A 16,001-nucleotide genomic window follows, 5' to 3' on the forward strand; every position below is an offset into this window, starting at 1 on the left:
ATTTGTGTGGTCACGTAGAGCCCCAAACCTTTGCTGCTGCAGGATTTAACAAGGTTAGACACAAAATAACAGAAGAATAAGAAGGGGAAGTATTGTGCCAGCAGGGACCCAAATGAGGAACCCTTACTGATGGTTTTACTTGCAGGTGCCTTCTAGTAAAATGAGAATCATGCCTCAGTCACCTCAGCTGTGCAAAAATGAAGAGGACAGGACTTGTGCTTCATAAAAATGCCTCTTCACTGAATAAAGCCATAGCAAAAGCATGACCCAGATCTGGAGCTGGATTAAAAGGCCAGCCCATAACCTGCATGGCTCTGACCAGTGGCAAGTGGTGTGGGTAGGGGTAAGAAGAGAGCTTATGAGAGAAATCAGGTCTGATTTACAAATCAGTTTAGATGCCTCCTTCCAGCAGCAAAATGAAGCAGCTGCTGGACTCAGTTCAGGCACAGAGAATGCCTGCAGAGCTTTTGACCAGCACAATTTGTGGCTTGCAGCAAGCTCCTGGGCACCTGGTACCAGCTGCTGCTGCTTACCCAGCACACACTGACCCCAGTAAATTTTCTTGAGCCTTCTCTGCAAACCAACAGCCCATTTCACATCGCAGCAGTTACACCCAGAAGTGATTTTTAAGTGGAGGATGTCATTTATTTAAGATAGCACCATAGTGTACAGAGACACTTTACAGAGTCCTGCCCTTCACAGCTTACAGTCTAGGAAGATGATACAAGAATAGGACCGGTGTTACCCACTGCTCCACCTGAGGATGTAAATGAAAAGTGTCACATCACAGAATGTCACTAGTTATCTCAGTGCTCCTTTATTACATCATCAGATACAGCAATTCCTGGTACACCTTATGTGCTGCAGTTCAGTGCCTTCCATTGTGTTAAGCATCTTTACAGAATACCACAACTTATGCTAGGATTGCCCCTTTTCCTAACAAATATGACTTTTCCCTCATCGTGCCTGCTGACCTGATGGGGGGGTAAAAGAAAGCAGGGTGGGGAAGCGTGGAGGACTTACACTGGCACAAGGACAAGTCAGGAAAATAAGGAAATGGATAATCTACACAAAACCCATTACACACAAGAGCATTTGATTACACTGTTTTAGGTTAATGCTTTTTGTTGCTAACATGAGCCTGTCTGCACTGACATGAAAACCAGGTATTAACCAGAAACCAGAGTTTACCTCAAGTCTGGCATCTGCAACAGCTTTAAGGTCCTTCAGGGCCAAATGATCACAAACAGGCCCATTTGCCATGCTCTGGGAACCACTGCTGCCATGCTCCCTCACTGTTTCCCTGCAGTCATCCTTCCAACTTCATCCTTCTCCAACTTCATCCTTCCACAGCAGGCATGTGCAACACAGCTGCAGTTAATGGGGAGGGTGAGCAGCCCCACTTCTCACCAAGCTGCAGATCCAATACGCTGGCACTAACTCCTTCAAACCAAACCACCTCCTTACACCCAAACCCACACTTGCTTTCCCTTGAATTGCAACCTAACGGCTGAGAAACACTGAACTGCAAACCTCAGTGCCTTGAACAACAGCAGCAAACATCCTCCCTCCTCAACACACAGATCTTTAATCCTGGTTTCACCCCACCAAGTGCAGAATTCTCACTCAAAATGGCACTTGCCACCCGTTAATGAGCATGGCTACATGTGCTGAGCTTCCTTCTCCTTGGTCCTTTCCCCAGTCCCACAAGCAGCCTAGCACTTCCCTTCACATGCAGCTTTCTGGCTTTGACAGACACCTCCATCAATGCACATGACACAAAACTGACTTCAGAAATATTTTTTAGCCAATCCCAGTAAATAAAGATAGGGGAGTTTCCCTAGGGATGGACCAAGAGAAGCAATTACAAAGGTAGGGTTTTTTTTGCCCCAAGGGTCAACTCAGACTGCAACAGTGACAGAACTGGAGTGCTTCAGAAACAGTGCTATGCACAGCAGGGCTGAACATACAGCTACAGATGTTATCAGATCCCATAGAGAAGAGTCACATGGTCAAGGGAGAAGAAGGGTGGGTGCCCTATATCCAAACTAGATGGGCAGAAAGCAGAAAAGAGTACACAAAAGCTAACAGGAAATTAAAAAGCAATTCACCTGCTAAACACCAGAGCCTGCTTGGTCAGTCCCAAGTGTGAGCACTGGTCCTTTGTACACACTGGAAAAATGAGCAGCCACAGGAGGTGCAGTAGTGTCACCTCAGCCAAAGATAAGGTGAGAGCAGCAGCACTGCCCAGCAATGCAGAGAGGCAGCTGGGTGATGGAACTGGCTTCTGGAGGAAATTAGTCTTTTTCCTACCCAAAGTTTCCCCACTCCCATTTAGCCTAGAGAAAAGCAGAAAAGGACTGAGCACAAGCAGGCAAGGTAGTGATCCACAGCAAGTGAGCTGCAGACAAACTGGACACCCAAGCACTAAGCCATAGAGTTCACAAGAAGCACAAAATGCAGAGTGGAAGCCGCCCAAAATCAGTGGGGAACGAAACAGAACAGAGATGCTGCAACACAAATAGGTAAGGATTTGTTTCTGGAAGAAGGAAACAAAGTGCAAAGGATGTAATCCAGAAAATTGATGGATAATTCATATTGACCCAAGGTGCAGCAGAGGAGTTTGGCCCTGAAAAGAACACAGGTGCCTGTGGTGGCTTTCCTGGGACACCAGCTAGTGCTGGTAGGTGCTATACACAAATCAGGTTTAAGACAACACTAAGTAACTATTTCTAACCTGACGCAAGAAGCAGCTTTAGACAATCCTTCTTGCAAAGCAAAGCAGCACATGAACCTCTCCAAAGACTTTTCTACCCCCTGACAGTTATGTTTTCATCATCTCCAGTAGGCATGTATGGAAATGCTGCAGTACAGGTTTCCACATGCACAGACACTTACTCATCTTTTCCTTTCGTTTGTAGAGCTCGGCCATAGCTGCACTCCCCTTCCCAGCTGAACGCCACCAGGAGCTAGAACATTTTCTGCATTCCTTATCCAGGAAGTGGCATCACTCCTCTGGGAAGCAGTCAGCAACTGACCTGCACCAAAGGTATCCAGTGTATCTTCTGGAAAGGAGCTGCTGTCAGCCTTTAAGCTCTAAGTTTCTGTTCCAAAAATAAGAAAGACTTTAGGTCCATATAAAAAGAGCAGTGTAAATGTTAGCTACTAATTTAATTGCTTTGAACTAATATATACATATGTACTTTTAAATTAAGTTTATTCATTAGGATCTTGTAATTTAGTGAGACTACAGTTACACCCAAATTAATGTTCACTTTCAAACTACCCAGAATACAAACGCTGAAACTTCCCTTAAGCTACAGACACTGTAAAATTACCAGATCAAAACAGTGACCAACACTTTGCTCTTCTAGTTTTTTTAGAGGTTACTCATGCTCTTTAACAGCTTCTTAAACACCTACTTGCCACTTGAATGAGTAAACATCCTTGCAACACTCAGCTCACTTTGTGTGAACACCAAAAATAAATTAAAATGCCCTAACCACAAGGCTTTAAGAAATATATACTATATCTGGACCAAATATGAAAACGTTGTGAACATCAGAGAAGGTTAGGACTGGTACCTATATATTTCTGCATGCTTTCTAGGAAGCAATTTCTGCAGTTACGGGAGTACTTTTCCAGATAATGAGAAGCATATAAAATTATCCTAAAATCATTTTGTACCAATGTGGAAAAATGCTGGAAAAAATCAGTTATGCTGGTAATCAGTAGTTAGTAAAAGCGCTCAAAAAGGAGAGTCCATTTGTTTTCCTTGTAGTCCTGTTTTCGCCATTCAGGGCACAAAAAGTGCATGTTCATGAAACTATACCATCCCAGATTTCCAGCTTAATCCTCATTTCAGCTCTTCTGGTTATTGCATCAGTCTCTCCCTCAGTTCAGACAGGATGTGAAGAGCAAGGATCAGTGGAACAGCACAGTCCACTAGTTCAAGTAGCCCTCGAGTACCCTTCTTAGAGATAAATATGAGAAGTATTTTCCAGCACCTTCCAGGAATTACAACTCCTCTCCTCACAGGGAGGGGAAGAACTAGGGCAAGTTAGTAAATATGGAAATAAATTATACCCTTCTCCCCACCAAATAACAGGTTTAGGCTATTAACATCAATAGAAACTTTATCTTTGTTTGGATACAAACATCTGAGAGGTAAAGTATCTCTGTGTCATGTTCAGGCAGCACTTTCAAACAAGATAAGAAAAGTTAGTACCACACAAGTTTTAGCTTCTTGAGATGATCCTCTCGATAAGGTATCTAATTCTATCATGCTCTGACTCAAGTAGTTCCCTTTAAGTGTCTTAAGACATTATCAGATTACAAAGCAGACAAAATTCAGTGCTATGGTTCCTATCAACCCTTCACAGAACAAATGCTCAAGTGGAAAACTCTTACTACCACACATGCGTCCTTTTTCAGTTTGAGTACAAAAAAACCAAGATGATGTAAATATAACATACTTTCGATCTTTGTTAGAAAAGGCACATTTAGGCAGTCTCAAATGTGCTAAATGTTTTGTTTCCAGTGTTAAAAATAAATGGTTTAAATAAAAAGAGCATCTGCAGGAGGTCAATTTAATCTTCAGTAGGCAACAGGAGCTGCTGTGGAGATGACAGATGAGGTTACTTCGCCGCTGATCCAAAATTCTTATAAATATATAAAACTTGTGCAGATCAGCCTTGGCAGGGAGATCTACAAAAACAGTCTGGAGAATAAGACTCTTCTGTCACTTCCCTGGAATTTTTGGTTTCATTTTTCTGTTGACGCTGCTGCCATGGTTGGTTTCATGCCTTCACGTGTTGACTTCAGCTCCTCTAATTCTGTGTTCAGTTTGCTGATCACCCATTCCAGGGCATCCCGACCCTGCCAGGAAAATACTGGAATTTAGGATGAGAACACATACACCACCACGGCTCATGTTTCTATAGTTTTTCCTCTGTCAGACATGGAATTTGTTTTCAAATTAATTTCATGCCCTGCATAGTTTAATACCAGATTATATTGATAATTTCTTAGCATCTTCTGATGGAAATTTCATTGCAAAGGCATTTGCTTAACCCGTAAGCAAGGAGTAAATGCAATATTGGTGTGAGCTCCCAGCAGCACACCTCAGCAAAAGCCTAATTCAGCAGTTAAGTTCCCTTATGTAAGAGTGAGGCTGTTTTTACTGTTTGCTGCTCCCAACCCCCAGAGAATATCCGCAGATTTTTGGCAAAGTCTAGATCCTATTCTCAGATTCATTGACCAGGTCATATGTGCAGGTTTTGAGAAGATCCAGGACAAAGAAAGAGAGCCTTCCAAGTGCTCTTGAAGTAGTCACTAACTGATCTGATACCTAGCAAGAGTTCAGAGATGGACTCATACTGAAGTCTACATACATGCACAGCAACCTTCAGCATGTAAAACAGACTAACTGGGAGACTACAGCTGCATGTTTCATATCAAGGTATGGTCTTTCTCTGTTCAGTTCTCAGAGTGGGAGTGCTTCAAAGCTAGACACTGACAGCCAATGTTTTAGTAAGAGCTGGGGAATGCAGCAAGATAAGCATGCAAAAAACCTTTTACCTTACGAAGACCCTGTAGCATCTGCACCCCAATGACCACAAGATGAGCATGCAGCCAGACACATGATGAAGGCAAGAATATAAAGAGAAGAACTTTAACTAAATAAAAGTGTAAGATATCAGATCTCCACAATCGCAGAATAACAGCTTTTGCCAAAACAAGCAGATGGCATCAGAGCAGGAAAATGCCTGACCTTTCTCTTAAAGAGAAGCCAAGAGACATTCATCTCTATTACTCTACCAAGAGTAAGAAGTACAAACATGGAGAGCAGTAACTGGGAGCCACAAGGCTCTGGCCAAGTCTAGAGGAGTTCTGGAGATAAAGGGTCTGAGCTCCCAAAGTCCTAAGCCTTCAGGAGAGCCAGTGTCAGTGTTCAGGTCCTCTGCAGAGACTGAGGGAAAGGAAAGGAACACTCCTCCGCCCACACAGAGTTTTGTTCTGAACTATGATTGATAGACTATTGTTGCTTGCATTAGAGGTGATAAAGTGAACAAAAACCTCATAAAGTGTCCAGAACCTGTTGTTGCTGATTATGAACTACTAAGCAAGAATCTGCATAAAGAGCTTTGAAAACCTCAAACAAACAAACAAACAAGTCAAACCAAAACCCACACATACTTTTGAAGAAATTTTTTTGTGGCTAGAAACATTACTCTGGAATAATATAAAGAGCCCACTTCCAGGCTGCAAAGTGTAGCCTATTACAAGAAATAAAGACTCTGTTTCTCTGTACGTTTTTCGTATTACAGTGACTTGCTGAACAATACTAATTGCTATGATGTCTGCACTGGCAGGCAGTCCTTGATCTCAGAAAAGTCATCCACATATCACAACATCCAGTTCAGCTCTTGGCCAGAGCTCAGAAAGGGGCATTCAGCTCTACCCAGAATTACCTCAAGAACTAGTACGTTTAAGTTAACTTAGTTCAAGATATGTTTTTAAAAATACTAAGAATATTCAACAAAGTGTGATTTAAATTGTCCAGTTTAAGCTAGAAAAAAGTCATTAGACTCGGGTTGCTAGAAAAAGTCATTAGAAGAGTATGATTTCACTTCTGAGATCCTTCCATTTGAGCACGAGATTGACCATGCTTCAGCAGGTGGTAACTTCCATCATCCTGTGAAAGACCTGGAGACACCAGCAAAGCATGCATAAGAGCACCCAGGCAGGAGTAGCCATGAACTAGCTGAGTGGAGTGTTTGGTAAGGAACAAAGTTGGGGGAGAGAGCGGGAATCATCTTTCATTAAGGATGCATTTAGATATTCATAAGTCAGGTTAAAATGTCCTGTCTTTGGTGACAGGCACAGAACTGAGTAAGCCAGCAACAGCTTAGATGTTGTATTTGTCTAATTGCATGTAGAAGACCTGTCAGAAAGTCAAACACCTTTGATGTAGAAAATGCTCAGTAGAAAAAAAACTAATTAAACCATAGTAGTTTAGTTGATATATTTGTTGATAAGATAAAATGAATCTAAAAATCCACGACATTCAAGTGGAGCATCAAGACATTTACTTCAGTTTCTGAGACTACACAGGTCTGCACATCTCGTTAGACCTGCATACACGATATACTATAGTTTGCAGCTAAACTTGTGATATTGGCAAGGAAGACTTCAGCAATATTCTGCACAGGCAATTAAGTTACAAATCTCAACCAGATGCAAAGGCTCCAAGTTCTGTAGGACTGACCAGTTACCAGAAAAAAATCTGACAGAGGATTGATCTATAAAGTTCTGCACTGTACAACAAATTCTGTAGTAGGCAATTAAGCAAGCACATTCATAACAAAGCATGCATATTATATTAGTCTTTATTGCATATGTTTGCAGTATGATGTGTTTGGCAGACCAAAGGCTGCATATGAAAATCTGTTGGTGGAGCTTAAGTGTCTGATAAATGCTAAGACTTTGGAGTTGATGTTTTCCAGATAAACAGCCATAAAAGCTTAGTGGAATGAGAACGTAAAAGCGAACACTGAGGGCATACACTGATCTCAAAGTAAGCAGTGTAGGAAACTCCATGTTCTTAACTAGGGGAAGCAGCATAATGGGTTTTTCTTTTTTTTTTTTTTTTTAAAGGAATCTTATTAGTTCAAGCATAAGCCAATACAGGAATGACAGAGACAGGCTATACTGACTAGTGGAAGGAAAACAGTCTGCACAGAGGCATCACAGAGGCAAGTACACTCAGTTCTCTCAACCTTGAAGTTGCATTTTTTCATAGTCACATCGCTTGAGGGACACATCACTACCAAAATGAATGTAACCACAAGAGCAATGGAAAACACGAACAGCCTGGCATTCTGACAGCTTCAAGCTTCTTACAGACTTCCACAGAAGTTCACAGAAGGGCAACAATATTCCTTAGGCATAAGAAAAGCAAATACAATTTCATTCTGCAAAAGATCACCCCTGTTAGGCAATCTGTTTCAATAAATTCATTTTCTATCCTAAGAATACAATTCTGCTTTATTTTTATAACGCCAATTCCAGTCACTAACCAATTTATTCATTTTTTCAGGTGCCAGTTTGACATACTGAAATCACAGAAACTAGGACCAGATCAAACACTTGGTGGAGGGACTCATTCACATGCCTGTATCTGCAGTCATCATTCCACTTTCATTGGAAAGCAGTACAGTGTGGCACAAGACAGGCCTGCAGCAAGCTGGCTGTCCAGTGGCACAGGATCCAGCCTAGATCTGACCTACTCTCACTCTCTGCAGCTGCAGTGTAATGAACATGTTTGCCATTCCTGTATGCAATGTATAGAACATACATGCAGGTTAATTTACGAAATTCACACGACAACAATCCATGCACATATTTGCTAGAAAGCTGAAATGCTGTACCAAGAAGAATGCTGGCATTACCACTAGTTAGTAAACTGGAGATGTGGAGCACTGCTAGCTTAGGGCGCTTTCAGAATTTTGAATTATCCACTCAATAGCATCCCACCCCTGGAGTAACACAAAAAAGATTTACAACATACGGCAAATGATTTTCCATCATCAGTAAAAATAATAATGCATCATCTGCCACTTCTATCTCACAGCAAAAACTCAACACTAACTTCCTATTTCTTCAGAACAATAAAACATTTATCAGCAGTGTTTATGAAGTTTAAGTGGGGTGCTAAGAGCACAGAGGCACAGCACTATATGCAAGAAGAGCTAGTAATAGCAGAGTAGGTTTCTGGCTAGCAAGGAAATGGCTGGTGGGAGCAATTACAAATTCCTGTCAAGTTCTAAAGAGACTTTTTAGTGAATCACACAGGACAAGGTCTTTTTGATTTGCAAGAAGCTTGTAAGCCAGTGTGTTCCTTGAAGAACAATCTTTAAAACAAATCAAGCTCTCACACAGGCAACACCTGAACAGGTACCAAGCAATATTCACTCTCTTTCTCTGAGTTCAGTAGAGACATGCAAATGTGACAGATGCCACAAGAAGAATTCAGCCAGCACTTTAAAAGTGTGCCCAGTTGATTTGGCCACTCCAACTAGCTAGTGCTTTGCTACCTCCAAGTCAGCCTGAAGTCAGGTTGTGAGCCAGGGTTTGGACTTCTTTTTCAAGAATATATGACCTTCACAGACTTTTAAATGGAAACTGGATCAGAGAAGAACTGTAATTTATCTGAAATACATTCCATTTATGACTTTCAAACACAGAGAACACTCAACTAGTTAAAGTTACTCTTCTTGTGTCTAGAAATTACTACTTCCCCATCTCCCGATTTTAACCTGTTTTCCTTTCATTTTTGGAGAAGCACACAGAAGGGAGGAAAAGGAATCTCTCTCCTCTATGATCTAGTTGGTCAATGCCTTCTATCAAGTTGACTCACACTGCCTTGGTCAAGCAACATCTCTCACAAGGACAAAGGGCTGGCCAAAGCACAGGCTTCCTGACATAGTAAGAGTTACCTGGGCCAGATTCCCACTGTGCTGAACCTCCCCAGCAATGCAGAGTACTAACTCAGATTTCATGTGCACTCGCCCTGCTGTTAAGCAGTGATGCCTCTGCTTCTCTAGCAACTGCATTTCTTTCCCACCTTCCCCAAAGTAGTACAGGACAAAATGCCCAAGAATAAGCAGTCCCATAGTTCTGCCTGTGCTGAAGTGCAGCTCCATGGCTGCAAGCCAAGTAGAAAAAGCAAGTGCAAGACAGAGGAGTTGGTGTAGTGTTGCCTACAAAAGGAAGCATAGTTTCAACTCTTCAAAGAACTTGCCTCTGCTTATACTACATTACTTTCAGCAAAGGCAAGGAGACAGTTCAGTAATGGATAGTAACTGGAATAAGTGGCAAAGCAGCATAGATAACATGCTAGCATTAACTGTTAAATCCAAATTATAAAGGCTGAAAAGAAAGTTATAGAATCATAGAATAGTTAGGGTTGGAAAGGACCTTAAGATCACCCAGTTCCAACCCCTCTGGAGGGACACCTCACACTAAACCATGTCACCCAAGGCTCTGTCCAACCTGGTTTTGAACACCACCAGGGATGGAGCATTCACAGTTTCCTTGGGCAACCCATTCCAGTGCTTCCACTCTTACAGTAAAGAATTTCTTCCTCATATCCAATCTAAACTTCCCCTGCTTAAGTTTTAACCCATTACCCCTTGTCCTATCACTACAGCCCCTCATGAAGAGTCCCTCCCCAGCATCCCTATAGCCCCCCTTTAGATACTGGAAGGCTGCTATGAGGTCTCCAAGCAGCCTTCTCTTCTCCAGGCTCAACAGCCCCAACTTTCTCAGCCTATCTTCATACGGGAGGTGCTCCAGTCCCCTGATCATCCTCGTGGCCCTCCTCTGGACTTGTTCCAACAGTTCCATGTCCTTTTTACATTGAGGACACTAGAACTGTGCACAATACTCCAGGTGAGGTCTCACGAGAAAAGTTACGTTCACTACTAGAACTAACTCCTGGAAATAGGAAGTTAGCGTTTAAAAAGGTGTTTTGGAAGAAAAAAATACCAAAACCCAACAAAACAAGATCAATTAGCAGTGTGTATATGCTATATGTATATTATGGAGCATGCACGCAGAAGTTTGTTTGTTCTGCTGTGCATTTCTAGCTGAAAAACAAAGGCTTTGTAGTGAAACATTTTCATTCTTTGGGAAATTACATTCTAGTTGTTGAGTTGAAACTGTGCACAAAGTTTAGCGAAATTAAATGTAGTATTCAGGACACGTGATTGACATTACTATTTTAACAAAAAAAAAACCAGGCAGGCGTGGGAAGAGAGAGAGAGAAAACAAAATAAATATGTACCTTTCTGGCATTGGAAGATATTGTGTTCGCCATTAAGCTTTCCAGATAACTGCTCAAGCTAATGCCTTTAACAGTAATAATTGCTTCTTGAGTTAGCACAGTTCTGTAAGAGAATAAAGAAAAGTTAACACCTAAAGTGAACTGGACTAGCATAAATGTCTCCTATGTACAAAAAAAGCACAAAAATATCCTTACTTACTTTTCAGGGTTTTCAGGATGCGGCGTGTAAACCAGTCTCTCATCAACAGACACCAGGTTCGTGAGAGTAATCTTAAAAAGGAAAAATAAAGCTTAAATCATCACTTCCCGCCTTTCGTCTTTCTGTTATCAACAGCACTGCTCAACAACAGATCCCTCAATGTCAGAGACAGAGCAGTGTGCATTGAATATAAAATACAGAACACAGTCAATAAAAAGACCTGTAAAGGGTGATGGATCTTCTCCTGTTCTAGATCTAATTATATCAATCTAACTGCCTATTCACAGTACGAAGCACAAGCAGCTTTCCATTTGTTTTCTCTGAATGTTGAGTCTTATCAGATTTATGGCATGTGACCCAGAGAGGCTCTTCAAGACCAAGACCACCGTAACACTATTTGGACTGTACAGAAAATTAATACTCCAGAAAGACAATGCGTCTTGTACTGAGACAATGCTATTCCACAGACAACTCCACTTTAAATCTTATAGTTACAAGTTCCCAGGATATAGCATTATACTTCATTTACATCTTGTGAAAAAAAGGCATTTCAAGTTACCACTTCTGTTGTAAATGGCAGCATAATGTAGAACAAGTTATTCATCTAAAGTCAAACTACTTCACAGGAATTCTGAGAATTAGCCTTTAATTAAAAAAGAATCACAAATATTTGATCACAAAGTATTTAAAGTTTCCTATTTGTGGAAAGAAGAAGGAGGAATAAAAAAGAACCAGCTAATATGCCAATTAAAATGTGGAAATTGCCACTTCCTGATGTAAGATGCAAACGCATTCCTAATCTAAATGTTAAGAGCAAAACATCTAATCTCCAGAACTAATTACCAGTGACTTCTTAAGCTACCACTCACATTAGTTGAGCAAAGCTCCATCTTTTTTTCCACTGGATCTACCACAGAATGTTCCTCAATGTAAGTCAGAGTTCTACTTGTTCCTAAAATCTGAAAAGGAATAAAAAAATTAAGTACTAAAAACAAAACAAAACAAAAGCCTCTGAAACACAAAAATGTCAAGTTTCTAGTGGCTCTAAATAAAAGTAATTAATGGATACCACAACAGTGGGATCACTGGCAAGACTACATCCTTGCAGATGGCATCAGCTATATAGCACGACACAGACCAGTCTGGAAGGCGTGTATAGATATACAGACTCGATAGACATATAAAGCCTACAACATATTCTCGACACTAGGTACACTAATTACAGCTTATGTGATATTTGTTGATTGTATTTCCTACAAATTAAGCTTTTACTTTGAATTCAGCTCCAATTCTGGTGATGACATAAAAATGCGTCACAGCCTTAGTAAACCATGATGACTGTCAAAGCGTACCGCTTTTACAATACTTGGCAATCCCCACTCTGTGCTGAGGAGACGATGGCTATGCAACCTCCCCTGGTTATCAAGGGTTCTGTCAAGGACATCCACTCCTACCACACACGGATTCATTGGGTTGGGGTACTTTCTCATAGCAGCTTTGATCACTGTATCCCAGGGGTGTCTGTAAAAAGGAGACAGGATTTGTAACTATTTTGCATTTAATTGCAATTATTTAGACAATAATAAACCAGGGATCTAGGTTGTGTAGTATGGCGCATGTTGTACAACTCCCTAGCTCCCAGAAGTCCCTTCAGAATACAGCAATGCTTAGGAAAGGAATAAGAAAGTATTGACACACAAACAGAAAATAAAAAATAATACTCCTTTCTCCAGAGTGAAGAAAGGAATTGTTAACCCAAGACTAACAGAAATGACAGCAAGGAGCAACAGTCACAAATTGCTACAAGTAACATTCCAATTAGTTGTGCAAAAGCCCCACAATGACAGGGTAGCTGCCCAGAGAGATGGCTCAATCTCAGTGCATTTGAGAGCTCAACCAGAAAAGGCACCTGACCTAACATTTAAGTTAGCCCTGTTTATACCAAATAAATTCAAGAAGAAATCATTAGCTTCTGTTTCTTCCTGTAGCAAAAAAAAAACAAAGCAAAATTTAATTCAACTAAAAAAAATTTAATCAAGAAGTTCAAAATAAATAAACCCCCCCAAAAACAGATTTTCAGAAACTGTATCAGCTCACTGCCTTAAGTGTGCACCTATGTTACTGCTTCCAGCAGCTTGTTAGCATGAATTACATTTATGGATATCTTTCTCAACACAGAACTGATTTTATGAAACAAGTTTTGATAATTTCAGACTCCTGGGATCAGAGCAGCCCCACTCCTGGAGGCCAGGCTGCCCACACGGCTCTTGTGGGACTTTATGTACCTTGTGAAACAGAGGACAGAGAAATTATGGCCTTGATCCAGTAGAGAAATTCCACCCGAAGCAATGATTTCTACATTCAGAATAACTTATAGAACAGGAACATAAGGTTTATAACCTTTAGAAGTACTTTTAAAAATTTAACCATTGGTATCTAAGTTAAGAAGGCTTAGGGGTGCCAACTTGTATGTAAGAGTTGCACTTAGGGCCCTAAATGGATTTGATTTTTAAGAACACTACTTTTAGTCTTCAAATAGATTGGTACAGAAGGGCATCAACTGTACACCACTGCCAGAACAAACAGAAGCTTGGGAAAATAAGTTCCAACACGAACGAGAAAAGGTCTCTTGGCTTTATTGGTAGAAGCAGGAAAAACAGAGCTCACAGTTCCTACATCAGAGGAAGAGCTGGAGGACCATTCCCTGTTATCTTCAATGACTGTACGTCACAATCAGCAGAAGATTCACAAATAGAAAATGACAAATTTCTACTAAGGGTCCTTGAGAGATCTAAAGAATCAGAGATCTGATAAGGCACAACAATATTTTATTAACACCTGAACTATCTAATCCCGCACACATGACACCGTAAGATAGAGGTGTTCCAGTATAGATCTTGATGAGAAAATGCCAAATAAAAATGAGGTTTGTTTCACAGATGTCAGATATCCATCCCAAACCCAGAACTTACGCCACATGCAAGCAGCCTTTACAAGCCTCTGCTTGCCATTTCATATTAGAAGCTACAGTTTGAATTCACAGAATCATAGGAGAGCTTGGGTTAGAAGGGACCTTTAGGATCATCCAGTTCCAGTCCCTCTGCCATGGGCAGGGACGCTTCTCACTAGACCAGGTTGCTCAAAGCCCCATCCAGCCTAGCCTTCAAAATTCAGCTGTGCTAATGTAATTAAGGAAGTTTAAAACGGCATATATTTTAAGAACTATCACCCCTGATGCTCTTCATGATTTGAGTTTTAAGAGACCTGTAGCAGATGAGTTATTGGTGGCATCTAAAAACCTGCACTGGAACTGCTGCATCCTCAGGTCAGCTCCCTGGTAAATCTTGTGACATACCTGTTGACGTGTAACAGTAACCTTTTGCTTACTGCTCCCTTGTTACACAAAAGTGGAACTGGATGGCCAGAACCGGGTTCAAAATATCTTCGATGTGGAAAAAGACTGACAGTAAGAAAAGTTACTCAATTATCACTTAATGTGTGTCTGCTAGGCATTTCTCTGAGAGTACCTGACAGCTAAGGTAAGATACACTGTCCCTCTGTCCACACCTCTTGGAACACATCGTCAAGTACGTCAGTAGTTTGGGATTTATGCTTTCTTTGGGTGAGAAAAATTATTTTCCTTAATCACCCACATCTTTCTCAAGCAGTTCGCTGTGGGACCACCCCCATCACTACCACCGTCAGGTGGAACGGCATTTCCAGCCGCAAGCGGTGGGAGAAACTCTCGCACGGAAGCCCGACCACGCAGGAGGAAGAAGCTGAAGGTGATGAAGGACCCGCAGCGGGGGAAGCACTGACACACCGCCAGCCCACCCCGTCACCGGAGGGGTTTAACGGCGCCACAGGCCAGTCCCCCGTCCTCCCCCATCCGGGCTGCCTGTCAAGCCTCGGTGCCGGTATAACCGGTCAGGAGCTGCCTCCCTCCTCCAGCCGCGCCCGCGGCATTTCCAGTTTCCGTCCTCACCCGGGCAGGGCCCGGCTTGCCCGGCACGGCCCGGCCCAGCAAGGCGCCGGACAGCCGGCGGAAGGAGCGGTGCCGCTGCCCAACGGCCGCCGGCCGCGCTTGGGGGACTCGGTCCCCCCTCAGCCCTCCCCGCCCGGCCCCTCACCCGAACACATGCTCCGAGCTCCAGATCTTCATGGCCGCCGCAGTCTCTCCTCACGGTCGGGGGGAAGCAGGGCGAGGGCGGCAACGGGAGCGGCGGCGATCCACGCTCAGCGGCCCCTGACAGCCCCGCGCCTACCTGCCGGCCAGCGAGCGCCTGCCGGGGGGCGGAGCTCCGCGGGGCCGGCGCTGGGCGTGCCCAGCAGGTTCGTGCGTCACGCGATTCCGTCACTGCCTCGCCTTGCCCCGCCCACTTCACGCGTGGGGTGAAGTGCCGAGCAGTGAAATGGTGACACTGAACGCCTTAATTCACCCAAAGGCCTTTGCGAGAAGTGACTTTACAGTGGGCACCTCCCCGTGAAAACAATCCCTCAGGAGACAAGTTGTCTTCTTTCCGACAGGCTTTGTTAAACATTACCACAGGATAATGGATGTCACTGCAGGTGATAATGGTTCAATATGTGTATGGACACCAGTGACAAGTGGCATCCCTCAGGGGTCCATACTGGAACCAAGTACTCTTTAATATCTTCATCAACAACATAGTGGGATTGGAGTACTTAGAACACTTGTGCAGTTCTGGTGTCCTCAACGTAAAAAGGACATGGAACTGTTGGGACAAGTCCAGAGGAGGGCCATGAGGATGATCAGGGGACTGGAGCACCTCCCGTATGAAGACAGGCTGAGGAAGTTGGGGCTGTTCAGCCTGGAGAAGAGAAGGCTGCGTGGAGACCTCATAGCAGCCTTCCAGTACCTGAAGGTGGCCTATAGGGGCGCTGGGGAGGGACTCTTCATTAGGGACTGTAGTGATAGGACAAGGGGTAATG

At 42.7% G+C, this 16,001-nt stretch overlaps 1 protein-coding gene across 3 annotated transcripts; it reads right to left on the reverse strand.

The window, feature by feature from the left end:
* Window positions 1-620: 620 nt before the first annotated feature.
* On the reverse strand, window positions 621-15,416 carry PRELID3A (PRELI domain containing 3A). Of its 3 annotated transcripts, none has more exons than XR_010610131.1 (7): window positions 15,179-15,416; window positions 12,401-12,569; window positions 11,918-12,007; window positions 11,049-11,119; window positions 10,850-10,952; window positions 4,476-4,878; window positions 621-3,104 (listed from the first exon to the last, which is right to left on the reverse strand). XR_010610131.1 is itself a non-coding variant. In XM_065667956.1 (6 exons), the coding sequence occupies exons 1-6, from the start codon at window positions 15,208-15,210 to the stop codon at window positions 4,765-4,767; spliced, it is 579 nt and encodes a 192-aa protein (XP_065524028.1). In that variant the 5' UTR covers window positions 15,211-15,416; the 3' UTR covers window positions 621-4,764. The 3 variants fall into 3 exon arrangements, 1 of the variants encoding a protein (XP_065524028.1); XR_010610132.1 differs by having other exon boundaries at window positions 621-757; window positions 2,899-4,878; XM_065667956.1 differs by having other exon boundaries at window positions 621-4,878.
* Window positions 15,417-16,001: the final 585 nt, after the last annotated feature.

Source organism: Lathamus discolor, chromosome 2 (assembly GCF_037157495.1).
Source record: "Lathamus discolor isolate bLatDis1 chromosome 2, bLatDis1.hap1, whole genome shotgun sequence".
In the NCBI taxonomy this organism is placed as follows: domain Eukaryota; kingdom Metazoa; phylum Chordata; class Aves; order Psittaciformes; family Psittacidae; genus Lathamus; species Lathamus discolor.

What these genes read in the sequence shown, in the direction of transcription:
- PRELID3A (XM_065667956.1), bottom strand. Translation starts at nt 15,210, where the DNA reads ATGAAGATCTGGAGCTCGGAGCATGTGTTCGG. An exon ending in CATCCTGAAAACCCTGAAAA is followed by an intron (nt 10,953 to 11,048) that starts GTAAGTAAGGAT and finishes ATTCTCTTACAG; the next exon opens with AACTGTGCTAACTCAAGAAG. An exon ending in TATCTTCCAATGCCAGAAAG is followed by an intron (nt 4,879 to 10,849) that starts GTACATATTTAT and finishes TTTTCCTGGCAG; the next exon opens with GGTCGGGATGCCCTGGAATG.